General features: G+C 39.4%; 1 protein-coding gene across 2 annotated transcripts in view; it reads right to left on the reverse strand.

Moving 5' to 3' along the window:
• LOC106869825 (suppressor of fused homolog) overlaps nucleotides 1-21,737 on the reverse strand; it is a 55,850-nt gene that overhangs the window by 22,814 nt on the left and 11,299 nt on the right. For both annotated transcript variants that reach the window (XM_089342359.1, XM_089342360.1), the window contains exon 2: nucleotides 1-18. This exon is cut by the window's left edge and continues 120 nt beyond it. In XM_089342359.1, coding sequence (XP_089198485.1) covers nucleotides 1-18 — 18 coding nt within the window. The remainder of the gene's footprint in view (nucleotides 19-21,737) is intronic.

Raw genomic sequence — 21,737 nt, forward strand, 5'->3', positions numbered from 1 at the left:
GGATCTGGTCCTCCCAACCTGTCAAATTAAGCAGAATTACAATATAAGTAAACACTCCAGCACACACACACATTTATATGTGTCTTTGTATATATATATATCATCATCATCATCATCATCATCATCGTTTAACGTCCGCTTTCCATGCTAGCATGGGTTGGACGATTTGACTGAGGACTGGTGCAACCGGATGGCTACACCAGGCTCCAATCGAATTTGGCAGAGTTTCTACAGCTGGATGCCCTTCCTAACGCCAACCACTCAGAGAGTGTAGTGGGTGCTTTTACGTGTCACCCGCATGAAAACGGCCATGCTCGAAATGGTGTCTTTTATGTGCCACCCGCACAAGAGCCAGTCCAGGGGCACTGGCAACGATCTCGCTCGAAAACCCTACAAGGCCAGTCAGGCGGTACTGGCAACGGTCACGCTCAGGATGGTACATCTTATGTGCCACCCGCACAAGAGCCAGTCCAGGGGCACTGGCAACGATATCACTTGGCTTGCCGGGTCTTCTCATACACAGCACATTTCCAAAGGTCTCGGTCAGTAGTCATCGCCTCGGTGAGGCCCAATGTTCGAAGGTCTTGCCTCACTACCTCAGCCCAGGTCTTCCTGGGCCTACCTCTTCCACGGGTTCCCTCAACTGTTAGGGAGTGGCACTTTTTCACGCAGCTATCCTCATTCATTCTCACCACATGTCCAAACCAGCGCAATCGTCTCTCTTGTACACCACTACTGACGCTTCTTATGTTCAGCTTTTCTCTCAAGATACTTACACTCTGATGGGTATGCACATTTACATTACACATCCAGCGGAGCATACTGGCTTCATTCCTTGCGAGCTTACGCATGTCCTCAGCAGTCACAGCCCATGTTTCACTGCCATGTAGCATGGCTGTTCGTACACATGCGTCATACAGTCTGCCTTTTACCCTGAGTGAGAGTCCCTTTGTCGCCAGCAGAGGTAAGAGCTCTCTAAACTTGGCCCAGGCTATTCTTATTCTAGCAGCTACACTTTCAGCGCACCCACCCCCACTACTAACTTGGTCACCCAGATAGCGGAAGCTATCAACTACCTCTAGTTTTTCTCCCTGGAATGAGATAGAAGTTGTTTCTTGTTTGTTTACAGTGTTTATTGCACCTGAACATCTGCCACATACAAAGACTAACTTTGTAGTTAATCTGCCTATATATATATATATATATATATATATATATATATATATATATATATATATATATATATATACATATATATACATATATATATATATATATATATATATATATATATATATATATATATATATATATATATATATACACATATACATATATATATACACATCTCTCTTCATTCCTCCTATGTATGTATGTATGCATACATGTATGTATGTATGTATGTATGCATGTATGTATGTATATAAAGAAAGGACACAAATGGATTGACATCCACTACAGTTGTTTCAGATATGTTTTTTTTTATTAAACAGATTACACCATGAAAAAAACTGTTTTCTCCAGATGAATTAAAACTTAAACTTAAAAATTTGGTTTAGAAAAACATCAAAATATGGAATGTGCACAGACCCTTTTATTTTTGCAACTAGTAAGAGACATATGTGTACATATATATATATATATATATATATATATATATATATATATATATATGTAAATATCATCATCATCATCGTCGTTTAATGTCCGCTTTCCATGCTGGCATGGGTTGGACGGTTTGACTGAGGACTGGAAAACCAGGTGGCTGCGCCTGGCTCCAATCTGGTCTGGAAAAGTTTCTACAGTTGGATGCTCTTCCTAATGCCAACCACTCCGAGAGTGTAATGAGTGCTTTTACGTGCCACCAGCATAAGGGCCAGTCAGGCAGTACTGGTGACGACCACACTCAAAAGGTGTTTTTTATGTGCCACCTGCATGGGAGCCAGTCTGACGGCACTAGCAACAACCACGCTCGAATGTTGTTTTTCACGTGACACTGGCACATGTGCCAGTAAGGCGACGCTGGCAACGATCATGCTCGAATGGTGCTTTTTATGTGCCACTGGCACGGGAGCCATTCAGTGGCCCTGGCAATGATCATGCTTGGATGGTGCTTTTAACGCTCCACTGGCACGAGTGCCAATCAGGCGGTACTGTCATTGGCCATGTCAGTGATTTTGATTTCACTTGCCTCAACAGGTCTTCGCAAGCAAAGTTTATTGTCCAATGAATGAAGGGTACTAATAAGTGGGCTGGTTATACACCACTGGCATAGGCCACCGGTTATGGTCTCACTTGGCTTTTCAGGTCTTCTCAAGCACAGCATATCTCCAAAGGTCTTGGTCACTAGTCATTGCCTCGGTGAGGCCCAATGTTTGAAGGTCATGCTTCACCACCACATCCCAGGTGTTCCTGGGTCTACCTCTTCCACAGGTTCCCTCAACTGCTAGGGTGTGACACTTTTTCACACAGCTGTCCTCATCCATTCACAACACATGACCATACTAGCGTAGTCATCTCTCTTGCACACCACATCTGATGTGTCTTAAGTCCAACTTTTCTCTCAGGGCGTTTACACTCTGTCGTGTATGCACTCTGACATTACACATCCAGCGGTGCATATATATATATATATATATATATATATATATATATATATATATATATATATAAGTTCAAAAAAACAATAACAAAAAAGCAACAAAGTGAGGACGTGATATGGATAGTGTTATTGGACGCCGCTCAGGAAAGGAAAGAGAGAGTGTATGATGTTTCGGGCGTAGCCCTTCGTCGGAAAGATGGAAAGTTCGGAGAATGGAAGAACGGAGAAAGAGGAAAATGGTACCGATGCCCACGAGGTTACATTGTGAAAAGGTACACACACACATATATATATGAGTGTATGTGTGTGTGCATATATTCACATACATACATTATGTGTACATACGTATGTATATATGTACATACCTTTATGCCAAATAAATGACAAAGGAGTGTTCAGTACGTGTTGTAAATATGGTATTTTATTGAAACTGAAGCAGAGCTTATTTTGTGACTCAAGTTTCACAGCATTGTGATCTCCAGACTAAGCTGTTACAACTTGTTATTGGTTGTGTGTATGTATTCATCGGTTCTATGAGCTATTTCTGTGGTGTGGTGTTTGTATTTCTTGCTATTCTTTGTGTGTGTCTGTGTGTGTGTGTGTGTGCATGCTATTAATTTGTTTATGATTTGTTTGAGTGAACATTTTTGTTCATTTATTTATTTTTATTTGTATATTTATATTCTTCTTTTTTCTTGTGTGTGTGTGTGTGTGTGTGTGTGTGTGTGTGTGTGTGTGTGTGTGTATGTGTGTGTGTGTATGTGTGTGTGTGTCTGTGTGTGTAAGGTTTCTTTAATTGATTGTTTTTTTTTGTATGTGTTCATTTGGAAAATAATTAAAGGTGTGTCTTTCCTGTGTGTAGCTGTATGTGTGTACATGTGTGTGTGTGAGTGCAATGAAGGCACATGGCTTAGTGGTTAGGGTATTTGGCTCATGATTGTAAGGTTGCGTGTTCAATTCTTAGTTGTGTGCAAGCAGACTGTTCCATTGATTGGATCAACTGGAACCCTTGTCTTTGTAACCAATGGAGTGCCAGTGAGTGTGTATATGTGAGCATGTGTCTGTGTGTGTATATGGCAAATTCTGTTGTTCCAAATATAATTCCAAAAAGAACAGATGTTCTCACAAAACAATCCTTCCTCCGACCAAAAATCACTCAGTCTTGAAAAGTACCATTCATTAGAGGAAAGCCAATCTATACATTGGTTTGGTTACAAGAACTGTATGTTCTTCATTAATTCACTAGAAATGTTCTCTTTTTCCACATCTTCACAGGAGACATTCACATTATCTGGCAACTGACCTCTTCAAAAGTGCTTGGCTTTTGTTCCATGTTCCATTAAACAATATAAGGTCTATCTGTATATGTGTGATTGTGTGGATATATGTGTATGCATGTGTATGCACATATGTATGATTGTATCTATAGATATATATATGATTGTATGTATGTGTATGTGTGTATATGTACATTTGTGCATGTGTCCGAGTGAGTTGCAGGGCTGTGTCAAGCTCCACTGTCATCTTTGGTTGGTTTCTACCATTGGATGCCCTTCCAAATGCCAACCATTTTACAGCATATTGGGTTCTTTTTTCATGCTACCAATACAAGTGAGGTTGCCATGTAACGTGCAAGACAAAAAAAGAACAGAAGAAAAGGACTGAGAAAAATCTCCCACTACTAAGAGGAAGTATGATATTTGGAAGAGGAAGGTGGAGGTGGGTGGCTTTATGTCAGGTGTTGAACGGCTAAAGCACAATAGAGGGACAAGCACAGGTGTCTTGCTATAGAGGAGATACATGGCTGAAGGAGTTAAGAGCAAGGTAGTGAAGGTGTACATGAGCAGCCTCTTAAAGAGTAAGAAAATGAGCATAAGAAAGGATACAGACAGTGGGTCATGGAAGGAGATGAGAGAGTGTGGATGCTTTTATATGTATATATGTATGTATACATGTATGTACAAGGTGGTATCAAGGAGTTCCCAGACTAGTTAAGTTGAATAAAAAATAACTTATTTACCTACAAAAGTCAAGCAACATGATTACTTTTATGCATGGAAATAAGAATTTTTAAACATATACAGTAAAATAGGCATAGCTGTGTGATTCTTTGTTCAGTCCCACTTCATGGCACCTTGGGCAAGTGTCTTCTACTATAGCCTCAGGCTTTGTGAGTGGATTTGGTACACTGAAAGAAACCTGTTCTACATATACATACATACGTACATACAAAAGGCGGCGAGCTGGCAGAAATGTTAGCACGCCGGGCGAAATGCTTAGCAGTATTTCGCCTGCTGTTACGTTCTGGGTTCAAATTCCACCAAGGTCAACTTTGCTTTTGATCCTTTTGGGGTTGATAAATTAAGTACCAGTTACGCACTGGAGTTGATGTAATCGACTTAATCCCTTTGTCTGTCCTTGTTTGTCCCCTCTATGTTTAGCCCCTTGTGGGCAATAAAGAAATAACATACATATATATATATATATATATATATATATATATATATATATAAAAATGAGAATGTTTGTCTGTGTGTGTGTGTGTGTGTGTGTGTGTGTGTCTGTGTGATTCCCTAAAACTCGAGAACTACACAACCAATTTCATTCAAATTTTACACATGCCTTACTTAGGGTCCCAGTTGTGTTTTAGTCAAAAAAAGTTTTAACTTCTTGCATAGTTCGAGCCCACAGCAACATCATATCTCCTCCACTATTTAAGTATTATGTGTCAAAAGTGAAATTAAAATACTCATGTTAAATACTTTCACTTTAAAAATAAAACTGTTCCACTAACTGAAACAATCACATTTCAATACTGTAATGACAGATATAAAGTTATAAATAATGGGAGAAATATAGTATGATAAAATTTATTTAACCATTGGAAATTCTTACATAACAACAATTGTTTCACAACTTAAAACATGCATAGATAATTTATTTTATCATATTTTATGATAATTAAATTACTTACATATCTGTATCAATATAAACAATCTTTAAATTATTGCAGATATTAAGCTAGCTCATCGAGTTACAAGAAATCCATGTTAAAAAATATTGACTTTGTGTTCTTGAAACATTATGTCAAGGGATTTCTTCTAAGCCAATGAAGTAGCTTAATAGCTGGATTAATACGAAGATTGTTTATATTAATGCAGACATGTAAATAATTTGCTTGTTATAAAATATAATAAAATAAATAAGCAATGCAAGTTTTACGTTGTGAAACAATTGTTGCTAAGAATTTCCAATGGTTAAATAAATTTTATCATTCTATATTTCTCTCGTTATTTATAATTTTATACAATCCTTGTTGTTTTCTCTTGTACCATACTCCATATTCTATATGTTTTGTAAAATGATATTCATTAAGGAGCATTTTTTAATGAGCACTACCTAATTACTTGAATCCATATACTGTGATTTAAATGTGTGTGTGTGTTTATGTTGGTGTTTGTACCCCACCACTGCTTGACAACACAACTGGTGTTGATGTGTTTACATACCTGAGATGTAGCAGTTCGGCAGAAAGAGCCTAATAGAATAAGTACAAAGCTTAAAATAAAGATAAGGACTGGGATCGATTTATTTGACTAAAATTCTTCAAGGTTGTACTCCAGCATGGCCACAGTCTCATGATTGAAACAGGTAAAAGATAAAAGACACCTGCTCTGTTTTTTTTTTTTGCAATCTGATGGTAATACTTGCATGACACTGGTGCCTAGTTATTACATCTGCCTTTCTCTTAGACAACATTGGTGGCCTAAAGTAAGGAGAGTTGCACGATTGGTTAAGTGCTGACGTTCTATGAGAAACCTTGCCCAGACTTATGTCTCAAAAAGGAAATTTTATATAGAGACAACATGTGATATCCAGAGGAATTTGTAGTTAAAATTTTTATTCAAATTTAGTTCATTCAACAGGAAGCTTGCTTCCCAACAACATGATTCAGGGTTCAGTGGGACTGAACCTGGAACTATGTTGGACAAGTGTCTTCCACCTTGGACCGACCAAAGCCTTGTGAGTGGATTTGGTAGATGGATACTAAAAGAAGCCTGTTGTATATGTGTGTGTGTGTGTGTATGTGTGTGTGTGTGTCTTTGTGTCTGTATTTGTCCCTCCCACCACTTGACAACTGGTGTTGGTGTGTTTGCATCCCTGTAGCTTAGCAGTTTGGCAAAAGGGACTGATAAATTAAGTACCATGCTTAACAGAAATTCTTCAAGGTAGTGCCCCAGCATGGCCATAGTTCAATGACAGAAACAAGAGAAAGATAAAAAAGATAAATGAACTCTCCCCCACTGACCCCATCAAAGTTATTCACTTGTTTATTTTTATTATCATGCATTGCATTTTGCAAAGGATAGGGTCATTGGTTATGGGTTTCTGGTGGGTTCAATGCCCTTCTGATACCAACAGAAACAAATAATTGTCTCAACAACTTGGGTGGAACAAATACTTCATTGGATATTTTTATTTGAAAGTGCCAGTCTTTAGATTTTCTTGATGGTTTCTTAGAATTTTTGCCAATGTACATTAGCGAAACACACACACGCACACACACACACACACACACACACACACACACACACACACACACACACATGATGAGCTTCTTTCAGTTTCCACCTACCAAATCCATTCACAAGATTTTGGTTGGTTAGTTGGTTTGGGGTTGTAGTAGAAGACTTTTGCTCAAGGTGCCATGCAGTGGGACTGAACCTGGAAGCATGTTGCTGGGAAGCAAGCTTTTTACCACACTCTCATGCCTGTGCTTATATGAAGTAACCCCCTCAATCACACATCCATTCTTATGACATTAAGCACAGCGTCATGATTTAGTTCTAAGATATGCAGAAACTCCTGAATTTGGCATTTTAAGACCTTAAAGCTCCCATTCCATCAAAGTATACTTCTTTTTTGATAATTTTTTCTCAACTAAAATTCTTCAACAAATGACTGCTGTCATCCCTCATTATGGCACTAATGACCATCTCTTGATAACCTAGAGGAGGTAAAGGAACAAACAAATACATTAGGAGATTAATATTGGTTTCAAGTTTGGGTACAAGGTCAGTAATTTTGGGAAGGAGGCCAATCGATTACATTGACCCCAGTGCTCAACTGATACTTACCTAATCAACCTCGAAAAGATGAAAGGCAAAGTCGACCTTGGTGAAATTTGAACTCAGAATGTAAAGATTGACAAAATGCTGCTAAGCATTTTGCTCTGTGCGTTAACAATTCTGCCAGCTTGTCACCTTCATTAGGTCATTAATATTAATTCCTAACATTGGCACACGATCACACATTTTGGAGGATAAGATGACTCTGCTGCTTAACTGGGATTTTGTTTTATTGACCCTGGAAATCAATGTTAGGATGTAAAGGGCCATTACTAAATACAAGCAAGTCATTTTTGCTTTATGTTCCATTTATTCTGCCAATCTACCACCCTTTTGCTAATGGGGTAAAAGAAAAAAAACTTCAAGAAAGAAATTAATGTGATTTATGGAATTGGTTTAGAGGAGTTCATTTCTTATTCTGCAAAGTTTAACTGAATATGCCATGACATGACAAATGGATGGTAGATTTGCCTCCTTGTGCTTTTAGTGCAAGAGTTTTTGTTCTTTTTACTGTTTAGTCAGATATAGAAAGGTAGTGCTCAGGAGCTTCAAGATTGGTATGAGGAAAAGAGGATGCTGGTAGTAAACTTGAGAGATGGTCTGAATGCTTGTAACAGTTGGTTACATTGAACTCTACTAAAGCACCAAACAACCATATAGTGGTGTAATACTGAGGGGTGGATGAAGTCACCAACCAAAAAACACAGAATACAAAGAGCTGGAACAAATACCTCTAGGCACCTCATTTGATGTTCTGACAATTCTGCCAATCCACTGCCTATCCTGGAAGAATGAAAGGCCAAAATTTAGCCCCAGTGAGACTTGCACTCGGAGTGTAATGTGTAGAGAGCGGGAACAAATACCACAAGATGTTGCGTTCTATGTTCTAATAACCCTGCCAACTGGCCTGACTATACTGCAAGCATTCAGGATAGTCCTCTGGTTTGAGGATGACTTCCTCCTGCTAATCTCAGAGACACTGAAGAGATCATGTGCCACCTTGCTTCATTTCACTTAGCTATTAAAATAATCATAATACTGTTTCTGTCTTATTGGACATAGACACATTAAATATTTGTATCTTGTAGAAATGTGTGGTCTAATTATTATGAGCAATTGTTTGTCAATGTTGTTAGAGTGTTGCATGGAATGCATTCAAATCCTGTCAAGGTCTACTTTGCCTTCTGTCCTGTTGGAGAGTTGATAAATAAAGAACCAGTCCAGAGCTAATGCAGCCCTTTCTTCCTCCATCTGCCACATCTTCAATGTTCCCCTTTAATGATTGGTTAATAATTGGAGGACTTAGAGGATGTATGTGCCTGCTTGGGACCACATGGCCACCTAAAACAATTAGTAAAAAACATGGTACGTGCTACTAAATCATCTTTGATTGCAACTGGTGGCCATATGTTTTGTCAATAGTCAACAACAGAGGCCAACATATGTGACTTGACCTGACTATTGCATCAGTGGCAAAAGGTTTACCAAAGTAAACTATTTATTCAATGACTGAAGATGATCTATTTTTCAGAACAATTGGAATTCTTCACAAATATGAACACAATAAACAAATGATACAATAAGGACAAAAACCAATATCATGAACCATAAACTTCTTATGACTAACAACAAATACATAAAAAAATTTGAACATAAATAACCAGTGTTAAATAAACAATTTTCTAGTGCTAGGAAATTGTATGAAAAGTTGCAAGTTGGTTACACACAGCTTATATTCTTTGTAAAGTAGAATGGAATTCCAATGGATATTAATAGATACAGAAACTCTTACAATGGAAGAATGCAATATAATTTTTGATGAAAAAGTTAGTAATTAATTTTATATATCTATTTGTTTCTTTTGCCATTTATAAAAAAAAATTTCTTATTGTTTTACAGTCATTTTTTAAACGATAGACAAAGTGGAATATACACAATTGAGATTGAAGCAATTGATTTTACAACTGATTGTTCTTTCCACCAATAACCACTAAACTGTAAGGCTTTTATTATTTAGTCTCAGGTCACTCCTGATCCAATTGATATACAATCAGAAATATTCCAGCCATGACTATTTCATCTTTTACCCAGACATAATTTAACTAGTGCTGCATTTTTCTCCTGTTTTCATATGGTTTGTGGTACTTTAACCCTTTAGCATTCAAGTTATTCTGTCAAATGAATTAATCATGCATTGTCTCTGTAACTTAAGATTTCAATGATGTGATTGCTTATTTTTAAGATGACATTGTAAGGTAGGTGTGAGAATACAAATCTGGATGGTTTGAACATAAAACAGATATAATATTTAGGCCAGATATGGGTTAAGGAAAAACATTACTGTTATTTCAAGTAGGATGTTGTTTAGTCCCTGATCATCCTTTATCCAGCCTAGATAACTCCATCGTTTATTCAGACATAATGTATTTTAAGGATGGTACAGTGTAATGATATGAGGGGAGATTTAATTGATATTTTTAACTGGTTGAATGATAATGTAGAAGAAAGGTGGAGAATGTTCTTAGTATATGGGAGAAATTATAAAAGAACCTGTTGAGGAGCTCTTTTCCGAGAAAAAAACTCCTAAATTTTATAATCCAGAGATATGCAACTTACTGTATTTGTTGCTGTATAACATACATTTTCCATTAAGAAAAAGAAAAAAAATTTAAAGAATATTCCATGCGTATAACATGCAAAAATCACTCTCCTAACAAATTAACTATTTTTTAAATAATTTTCTTAACAACAAAAAGGTATTTTTTAAAGGGAAAAAGTGTGTTGCTCATTAGCAAAATATGGTATATCAAATTAATATTTTGGCCTTAAGGTTAAAACCTGTTTTTCTTCAAATGAGTTTTATAGACATCATCTGTAGGGGTAGGATTCAAATACAAATGTGGTTAAAATTTTGACTACAGATAAGGGGTATTCTCACCATTAATGTAAAGGCTCTCTTTTTGGTTTTAAAATGCCAAAGCAGCTAATTTCAATCAAGTAGCATTAGGCAAACAGTGCTTTACCACTATGATTATAAAGAAATAAGATGCATAGAATTGTTTTCCTTGTTTATATTATTATTATTTTATTGTGTATGTTTCTAAATCCCAGACTGTTTTGCCTTTAATGAATGGACATGCCACAAAGAAATGAGAACTGTTTAGTCTTGCTAATACTGAATCTGGGACAAAATATAATTAGCATACTGTATAATGTGATTGGTGAATGAGAAGAGACAATGTGGCATCAAGAAAACTCTTTAAGTCTAGTTAAGGACATGACAGCCTTTTGAGTGTTGGTGCCATGATAAAATACAGTACATTTTGTAAAGCAGTTGTGATAAGAAGGATATCCAGCTATAGAAACCATACCCAAATCAAAATATACAAGCAAGATGTCATCCTATGCCTCATGTAAGTGGGCAGCAAATCTAAATAAGAATTAACTCAGACTGTGATGACCTAATCAGACCTTGATACAATAGAAAGTGAACATAAAATGATGATGATGATGATGGTAGTGGTTGTGGTAGTGGTGTGGTGATGGTAGTTGTGTGGTGATGGTTGTGGTGTGGTGATAGTAGTGGTGTGGTGATGGTGGTGATGATAAGGACGTAGAGGATGAATTATCCTTGAACAAGGAGTGAACTCTAAGTCTTTGGTGCATAATCAGCCGATTAGGTCTGTATACTGACATACAAATGATTACAACTGTATGTCTGGGAATGTTTACACAGTCTTGATATTTGTTAGAAATTGTAACTAAATTTCCTCAATTTGCACCCTGTCACTGGTTTTCACATCTTTTAACTCCATGACACACTGAAGATCAAATATAAAGTTACTGATGCTCTTCATATGGAAAATTAAAAAAAAAACTGCTTTAAAGTTAAAAAGTGAAGAAACTGTATTATTTTCTGTTTTATTTATTAAATTTGTGTATAACGCTGAGAGAGCGACCAGATTAAATCATCATCATCAGATCATTCAGATTGTACAAGGGGGTATCAAAAAGTTCCTGGACTAGTTATGTTTAATAAAAAATAACTTATTCTTTTTTACAGTTTAAGCTCAGAGCTGCGGCCATGCTGATGCACCGCCGTTAAGTACAAGTGTCTCCCCGACGGGGAATCAAACCCCGGTCTCCCGCATGACAGGCTGGGATATTTACCACTATACTACCGAGGATGACATTTACCTAAGTTTTAACAACATCTCCTTTGAAATATTCACCTTGCTCAACAATACACTGGTCCCAGTGTTCCTGCCACTTTTGGAATCTGACCCAGAAGTTGTTTTATGAAAGCAAGTTGAGGACCTTCTGTGATTCACTCTTGATCTCAACAATGGTGTTAAAATGGTGACTATTGAGATGCATTTTTATCTTTGGGAAGAGATGGAAGTCTGCAGATCCTAAATCTGGTGAATAGGGCAGGTATGGAAGCGATACCATGTTTCTGGTGAGAAATTCACAAGTGAGCTCAGTGACTGGGTGCATTGTTGACATGAAGAATCCAATTCTTTGTGCTCCACAGATTCGGTCATTTTTGCTGAATGTCCTACCTCAAATGCTTCAAGACATCACAGCAGAACTCGTGATTGATGGTCTGGCCCTGGGGGATGAATTCTCGATGCACAATACTTCAAATGTCAGAATAAATTATGAACATTCTCTTGATTGAGCTGTGGCTCTGTCATGCCTCCTTCGGTGATGGAGATGAAGGGCTCTTCCGCTGGGATAACGGCTGCTTTATCTCAGGGTTGTACCCATAAACCCAACTTTTGTCACTGGTGATGATCCTCAACATGAAGGACGGGTCATCAGTGGCACATGGATGAAGATCTTGACAGACTTTGATGCGATGTTCTTTCTGCTCAGTGGTCAGCAGGCGGGGGACCAACTTGGCAGAGACATGCCATATGTTCAATTCAGACGTTAGGATTGCCTGCATAGAACCATATGACAGACCAGCAACATCAGCAATGTCATTAATTGTCCTCTGATGGTCCTCATACACGAGCTGATGAATTTTCTCTATAATTCTGGTGGGTGACGCTTGTAACAGATCTTCCAGATTTCTCATAGTCTTTCAGGGATGTTCTTCTGTTTTTGAAGCACTTGTGCCACTTGAAACATTGTGTACGACCTATTGCCTTGTCCTTGTAAGCTTGCCGAAGCATGTTCAATGTCTCTGTAGCAGACTTCCCAAGTTTAACACAAAATTTCACATTGGTTCTTCGTTCCAACTTCCTGTCCAAGATAAAATCACAAAAACACAAATTTCACAACTTGCAATGTAAACACAACAATGTCACTTGGCACGCTACCTCATGAATGACACTTCTAGCTCTCACTGTCCATGCAGCCATGTGCTGCTGTCTGTTGGTGCACTACGGAACTAGTCTGAGAACGTTTTTATTACATTGGCCCCAGTGTTCAACTGATACTTATTCAATCGACCAACCACAAAAGGATGAAAGGCAAAGTCAAACCCAGCAGCATTTGAACTCAGAACTCAGAAGTTAGAAGAAATGCTGCAAAACATTTTTCCTGGCATGTTAACGATTCTGCCAGTTTGCCACATGAACTTTCAACTTAAAAAAAAACAAAAAAACAAATGCAGTGATTAACTACTGAAATCTGATATGAACTTTCATCTAATAATAAGTTTCAGTCAAGTATTCAAATTTAAACACTTTAATGAAGTTGGTTTTGAGTATGTTGTTGTTGAAATCGCTAACTGTCTATTTAAGGCAATGTTTCTCCTAGGGTATGGGGCTGTGAGGGTTGAAAAGTGTGATGAAAGTGAATAAATTGCAATGTTTCATAGAACTATGATTGTTTTAAACCTTTTAAACCTGTTCAACACTATGGTAAAAAAAGAAAAAATAACATGGGTACAAATTCTAGGGTTACAATATCCACTATATTCCTTTCTTTTTAGATACTTATTGTTGTTGTTGCTTAGTCCCAAGTTAACCCAGATCAAGCCAACCTGCAGTTAAAGGCAATCCAACTACGATCAACCTGTCTTTTTCTATATCTGGAATTACATTGATCAATGTGTCCTTCCCTTTTTTTTCTAACACAGTAAGGTAAAGTGAGGGGGATTTGGCCACTGTTTTTAACATGTCATGCAACTACATAGAGCAGTGGTTCTTAACCTTTTCAGTACCAAAGGCCTTGTCCATTTAGATGAATTTTTCCATAGACTCCAGATTTTTGAAAGGTTTGTCTACTGAGCAACTCAATAAACATATTTATGTATATTCAGTTTCCCTCAAAATATATTTCTAACTAAATATGCAATGAGATAAATGCCAGTATCAACCAAAAACACTCAGATGTTTGATGAGAAGGTTGGTGCTACCTTGTAGATTCTATGCTCTAAATATCAGGTTTAATGGTAGTCTTAGATACAGATCACATTTTAAAGATATAAGCAAGCATGCATTTTGCACCAAAAGCCAATTTGAGAGTTTCTCTGTTATATGGACTGTTAGATATGTAATTCGTCTGACGTTCCGTGTGTTATGTGGTTCGTCTGAGTTCATTGTTTCATTGTTGTTGTCTTGTGGGACTGTCGTAGTAAAATGTCATTGATATATATATGGCGGACATGACTTTTGTTTATTCATAACGAACATTGGGTGAGTGCGTTCTTTGTATGTAATTGAACAATAAATGTAATAATTAAATTGTATAACTCGTTGTGTTATCTCTACGAGTCACCCGAGGGAAACATAACAGAGTTTATTGGCGTCGCCGATAGGACCGATAGGATACATGCTTACTTTACCGTAAAATTATTCATCGTAATAACAATGGCTGAAAAACAGACAGTAGAACTTATCAAATTGTTTAGGGAACAGATGGACAAGCAAATGCAACAACATCAGAGAGATATGGACGCTCTGTTAAAACTGTTTGGTGCTCGACAAGTTGAAGGCGATTCTAGTGGCTATTTTTCAGCTGCTTCAACAACAGTGTCGATTCCACCATTTACTGCATTTGATTCAGCGACAGAACTATGGCCTGATTACTGGTCAAGATTCCGTACGTTTGTGGCTGCTAATGCTGTACCTGAAAAACGCATGGCACAAGTGTTCCTGACCAATCAGACTGCTACTGTTTACAAACAACTTGCTAATCTGGCTACCCAACAAAATCCGCCTAAAGATATCAACAACTTGATAATGGACGAAATCGTTGACTTCATGAAGGAACAGTTCGACCCTAAACTTTTCATTGTGAGAGAGCGTTTCAAGTTTTGGAGTGATATGCAGCGGAAGCCAGGCGAAACTCTCCAGGAGCTGGCAGCACGTATACGCCAGGATGCAGCTACCTGTGATTTTCCAGCGATCACCAACCCACAGGATGAAGCTCTGAGACAGAGATTCATATGTTCGGTTAACAATGAAGCGGTTCTGAAGGCGCTTTTTAAGATAAAAGACTCAGAACTAGATTTTGCCCGTGCTGTCCAGGTTGCCATTGAGACTGAAGACGCAGCAAAGGTTGCAAAAGAAACTGTATACGGTTCCAAAACCAAGCAGGTGTACAAGGTCCAGCAGAACAGGAATAAGAGTCCTCAAAAGAAACATCAGCAGTCTTATTCCACAAACCAGGAGAAATGCTACCGATGTGGAAAGGCCCACAAAGCAACAGACTGTCCTTTCAGGGAAACCAAATGTCATTTTTGTGACAAAAAGGGTCATTTGCAAGCGGTGTGTAGGAAAAAACAACATCAGCAACGCAATGGCCATTCACAAACTCCCGTGAAAAGAATCACAAAAGCTGAGCTAGTCAATGCGATCCTAGGTGAAGTTCCCCGAGACACTCACAGTTTAATTGTGCCAGTAACAATCCAGAACAGACTGTTCACAATGGAATTGGACACTGCTACTACAGGCAATTTTGTTTCCTTGTCAGTCTGGAAACAACTTGGAAGACCAAAGCTGCAAGATGTCAAGCATCGCTATGAATCTGCCAGCAAGCACAACCTGCCTGTTCTAGGAACTTTCATGGGCCAAACCAAGGATCCAACAACTGGTAAGCAGGATCTTATACCTTACATAGTCACCAAGATCTCTGATCTTAATTTGCTGGGTCGGAATGCTATCCAGACTCTGGGAATTTCCGTAGACACTGCTCTAGGTTTGAAAAGCATAGACAGCCAAGCTAAGAGGGAAGGTGCAGAAGGGATGTATCCAAAGACCTCAAGCGAGCCCTATGTTTCCCTGCAGCAAGATTGTCACAACATGTGTGATGAATTTCCAGATCTTTTCAAGCAAGAATTGGGCTGTCTCAAGAACTTTGAACTGGAAGTGAAGTTCAAATCGGACGCAACACCAGTCTTTCACAAGGCACGTCCGGTCCCATTTGCTCTTCGTGATGACCTGGCCAAAGGTTACGAAGAAGGCATCGCCAAGGGAATCTGGAAGCCTGTTCAATTCAATGAATACGGAACGCCAGTTGTACCGATTCGTAAAGCACACGCTTCAAGCAACCTGAAGCCCAAACTACGGATTTGTGGTGACTACTCTGTGGGAATTAATGACCAACTTGCTGATCACCGTCATCCAATGCCACTCCCTGCTGAACTGATGCAGAAACTCGGAGGTGGATTCAGATATACAAAGATAGACCTTGCTGATGCCTATAATCAGATCAAGCTGGCTCCAGAAAGTCAACGCAGACTCGCACTCAGCACTCACCGTGGAGTACTCCTGCAACAACGACTCCCTTTCGGAATCAAGTCAGCACCTGGTTACTTTCAGGAGATCATGGAAAACTTGACCCATGATCTACCTGGAGTGGCCGTCTTCCAGGATGACATGCTCGTCAGTGGGAAAGATGCAAACAGTCACTTAAACAACCTAAAGTGTCTGCTCACACGTCTAAGCGACAATGGACTCGGATGTCGTCGTGAAAAGTGCCAGTTTGCACTACCCAGTGTAGAATACCTTGGACACATTTTGTCGGCTGAAGGGATCATTAAGGGATCTAAAGTCGAAGCAGTCTTAAAGATGCCATCTCCAACGAACGAATCAAGCTTGAAATCTTTCCTAGGTTCAGTTCAGTTTTATGGAAAGTTTATCCCAAACTTAGCCAGTATAGCAGAGCCACTCTATTGCCTTACGAAAAAGTCAACTATTTGGAAGTGGGGAGATGAGGAACAGTCAGTTTTTGATCACTTGAAAAATGTACTTTCATCAAGTCAAGTTCTGATACACTTCGATCCAAACAAAACTTTGGGACTGGCTTGTGACGCATCAAACGTTGGTATTGGAGCAGTCCTGTTTCACCGCTATCCTGATGGAAGCGAGCGCCCAATATCCAATATGTCCAAGACTCACTTCTGCACAGCGTAACTACAGTCAAATTCAAAAGGAAGCCCTAGCTATCATATTTGGCTTGCAGAAGTTTTACCAGTATTTGTACGGTCGTAAATTCGTACTCGTGACTGACCACAAGCCACTGACATCACTATTCAGTCCGAGGAAAGGGACGCCACTTCTCGCTGCTAACAGACTAGCACGATGGGCCCTGTGGCTGAACCAGTTTAACTACACCATTGAATATCGGAAATCAGCAGATCATGGCAATGCTGATGCCCTCAGTCGCTTGCCATTCGGTGATGATAACGACTTTGACAGAAAGGAAAATGGTGAAGACATAGACATGGTGTGTGCCATCAAAACTCTTAGTATTCAAGTCCAACCTGTGGATGCTAACGTCCTCCGTCAAGAGTCAGGGAAAGATCCAGTGATATCTACAGTGATGCGCTACGTCCGTGAAGGCTGGCCACCAAAGAACATGGAGATCAATGACGAAGTCAACAAGTTCCGTAAGTTATCAAACTCACTTAGTATCTGTCATGGATGCCTTATACATGGATCTAGAGTTGTGATTCCACATAGCTTGCAGCCAAAGATCCTCAATCTTCTGCATCTTGGACATTTTGGCATGGAACGCATGAAACAACTAGCAAGAACTGCTGTTTATTGGCCTGGTATCGATGCTGCTATAGAGATAGCCAGTTGACGATGTGATTCATGTAACGAACATCAAAGGCAGCCATCTAAGCCTCCAGTTCACCCATGGATGTTACCAGAAAAGCCGTGGAGCCGCTTACATCTGGACCATGCAATAAATTTTATGGGTAGAGATTGGCTGGTGATCACAGATGCTTATTCCAAGTACCCATGCATTCATCCTACTTCCTCTACGTCCTCCAAAGCCACTTTAAATCTGCTTGAGGAAGACTTTGCGCACTTCGGATTTCCTCACACACTGGTCACCGATAACGCACCAACTTTTACGTCTGAGGAGTTCCAGAGCTGGTGCAAAGAACGCGGGATCACACACCTGACAGGTGCACCTTACCACCCAGCTACCAACGGAGCAGCGGAACGTTTGGTGCAGACCTTCAAACAAGCTCTGAGGAAGTCTTCTCTTCCGCCGACACGAGCACTTCAAGAATTCTTGATGCAGTACAGGAGAACACCGACATCCTGTGGATTCTCTCCAAGTGAACTTTTGAATCACCAGCAGATACGAACAAGGATTGATTCTCTGCTGCCATCGCCAGTACACATTGCTCAAGGCAAACAGTCTAAGGAAGCACATAAGTCTCAGGTGACTCCAAGCTCGGCTGATGTCGCTAAAGTTACCAGGCAGTACAAGGCCGGAGATCCTGTGTATGCACTATACTATGGACCTCGCCGAGACAAAGATCCCCGATGGGTACCAGCAATCATTAAGAAGTCATTGGGTACTCGCTGCTTTAACGTGAAGGTCATACCTCATGGCCCGATGTGGAGATGACACTGGGAACAGCTGCGACCGCGGTACACAACTGAGGAAGACAATGAACCTGGTGATGCAGAAAACACTGTATTTGAATTTGCAACAGATCACCCGATGGAGATCTCGGAAACTGTGCCACTAACACAAAGACAAACCAGACCCAAGACCATGTTACCCGTTCCAGAGTATGGACCAGACAACCCAAGACGGTCCAAGAGAACCCGTAAAACCCAAGAGAGACTTTGCTGTTGATACTTCTTGTGTAGCATCAATTTCAGTGGGGAGGTGTTATATGGACTGTTAGATATGTAATTCGTCTGACGTTCCGTGTGTCATGTGGTTCGTCTGAGTTCATTGTTTCATTGTTGTTGTCTTGTGGGACTGTCGTAGTAAAATGTCATTGATATATATATGGCGGACATGACTTTTGTTTATTCATAACGAACATTGGGTGAGTGCGTTCTTTGTATGTAATTGAACAATAAATGTAATAATTAAATTGTATAACTCGTTGTGTTATCTCTACGAGTCACCCGAGGGAAACATAACATTCTCTCATAGTATCTACCACAGTATAGTTTGTTCTAACAGAACATCCAGGCTTAAGTGGGGGTAAATATTACCTCCCATTTAAGAAATGTCTAAAAAACTTAGACTATCTCTGCAAATTTGGAAACTATTTGGAATTTTGAAAGTTTTTCTGTATTGACTTTACTGTAATTGTATGTTTTGCACTGCAAAATCTTGAAAATTTGAATTTAGTTCACAGATCTTTTGGTACTGCTTTTGTGGATCTCCAGGGGTCTATGAACCAAAGATTGGAGACCACTAGCTCGTGTTTCCAAGTCTGACTTGTGATAATGCCATTTTTTTTTTGTTGAGTAGCCAGAGAGACATGACCAAATATTTAGTAATTACCCCAAGGCAGAACATACTGGAAACCTCTACATGGTTGCCCAACCTGGTAAAAATAGCAGCTAAATCTTGTTCAGACCATATCATACCATCTGAAAAACAGGACACATGGTATAATGTAGTCCTGGATACAGTATATCTGATGAGATGGTCATAGTTGAAATGTTTTAAACTATAAGCTGCTATGGGTGGTAGACTTAATCCATTACACAGTTTAATATAACCACCAGGCACCTTGTCATAAACATTCAAGCTTTCTCCATCCCTTTCAGCAGTCTCAAAGGCCCTATAAACAGTCAGGGGTATTGCCTTCCATCCTGAATGAAAGCACGTAAAAGGTTCCTTGCCAGTGCTATGTAATGACACCTGTGCTGGCACTATGTAAAAAACACCCAGCACACTCTGTAAAGTGGTTGGTGTTAGGAAGGGCTTCTAGCGGTAGAAACTGAGCCAAACCAGACCAGAACCTGGTGCACCATCCCTCCAAACTGCACAAATAAGTTCATGATGTAATCATCACCAAATCGCAAGACCTCAGCACAAATTCCATCCTCTCCAGGTGCCCTGCCAAGATTCAATTTACTTATTGATGTCATTACCTCATCTATTGAGGACGTGGAATTTAAGGACCCAATGATAAGTCTTTGTTGCATAGTATCAATCACTATTTCATCCACAACTGACTCATGGTTCAGGAGTTCAGAGACCTGTAATTTCTGTTGATTTAGTAAATAGAGTAGAAGACTCCTTGGAATGCAAAGGAGCTGATGCAGAGCTCTTAGGCCCATAAACTTGCTTCATAAGATGGTAAAGCTTCTTACTGTCATTTGCATCAGCAGCAACCTGAACATCACAAGCAAGATCCTCCCACCAAATGTTCTGCATCTTCCTGAGAGATCGCTGCAGTAGTGATTTTACACTGCTATAGTGCTAGATTTCGCTGCACAGCTAAAAGTCCTCTGTGCAGCAATACATTGTGAGCATGGCGCTTTACAGCCAATAGTTGCTGAACTTGAGCATTATTTTCATTGAACCAGTCTCTGTGTCTGGCAGTAGTGTATCCCAGTTTTTCAGCAGCACATTGAAGAACCTGGTCTTGAAAATCTTCCCATGCTGCAGTATTTTCAATGCTGGACAAGTGAATCTGAAGCTCTTTCATCAACATAGCATCATATATCTTGTGGACATTCAGACGTCAAGGAATGCCGACTGGCCCTCTTCTGTCTTTCACTCTTATCATCATCCAGAACTTTGCTTGCACCAGACTGTGGTCTGTGCAGCATTCTGATCCATGGAAGGACTTGACATTACAAATGTCATAGATGTCCCACTTGCGGATGATGACATAATCCAGCAAGTGCCAAACTTTGGACCTTGGATGCATCCATGTTGTCGTGTGATCACCTTTGTGCATAAAATGAGTGCTTGCGATGTAAAGTCCATGTTCATAGCAAAGATCCAGCAGAATGAGACCATTGCTATTAATTTTCCCTACACCAAAACGTCCTTAAGAGTTCCATGTTTGCCAGTCTGTTCCAACCCTGGCATTGAAATCCCCCAGTAGAATGACTTTATCAGAATTGTGGATTTTCCTACGTATGGCTCTTAGCTGGGTATAAAAACTAGTTTTATCTTCATCACAGCTAGTCAAAGTAGGTGCATAGGCACTTGGAGTAGCAAACTACCCACCTTTCAGGTGCAATCGTAGAGTCATTAGACATTCATCTATAGGAACAGGAAGTTCCTCCAACTTCTTAAGGCTATCAGATCGAACTGCAAAGCCAACACCATCTTCTCTGCACTCCTCCTTCTGCTTCCCCTTCCAAAAATAAAGGTGTATCCACCTTCTACTTCCTCAAGCTGACCATCACCTTCTATATGAGTCTCTGAAAGTGCAGCTATATCAATGTTATAATGGTTCAGCTCGTGAGCAACAAGTGTAGTGTGGTCTTTCAGGCCTACAATCACTCTTGTTGTCCAACAGAGTGCACGCATTCCAACATGAAATGTTCAAGTTCCATCCAGATTTTGTAAATAAAAGTCTCTTTGTTTTTCAAGCACAGTGTGGACATCTATCAGTTGCTCTAAACTGATCAGATATAGAAAGACAGGAAATTTTTGGTTCACCTTTTCTAGAACCTCCCCAGCCTCTGTGTGAACAAATATAAATAATATATATATGTGTGTGTGTGTACATATATATCATCATCATCATCATCATCGTTTAAGGTCTGCTTTCCATGCTGGCATGGGCTGGACGATTTGACTGAGGACTGGCAAGC

Source organism: Octopus bimaculoides, chromosome 25 (assembly GCF_046866305.1).
Source record: "Octopus bimaculoides isolate indiv1 chromosome 25, ASM4686630v1, whole genome shotgun sequence".
In the NCBI taxonomy this organism is placed as follows: Eukaryota; Metazoa; Mollusca; class Cephalopoda; order Octopoda; family Octopodidae; genus Octopus; species Octopus bimaculoides.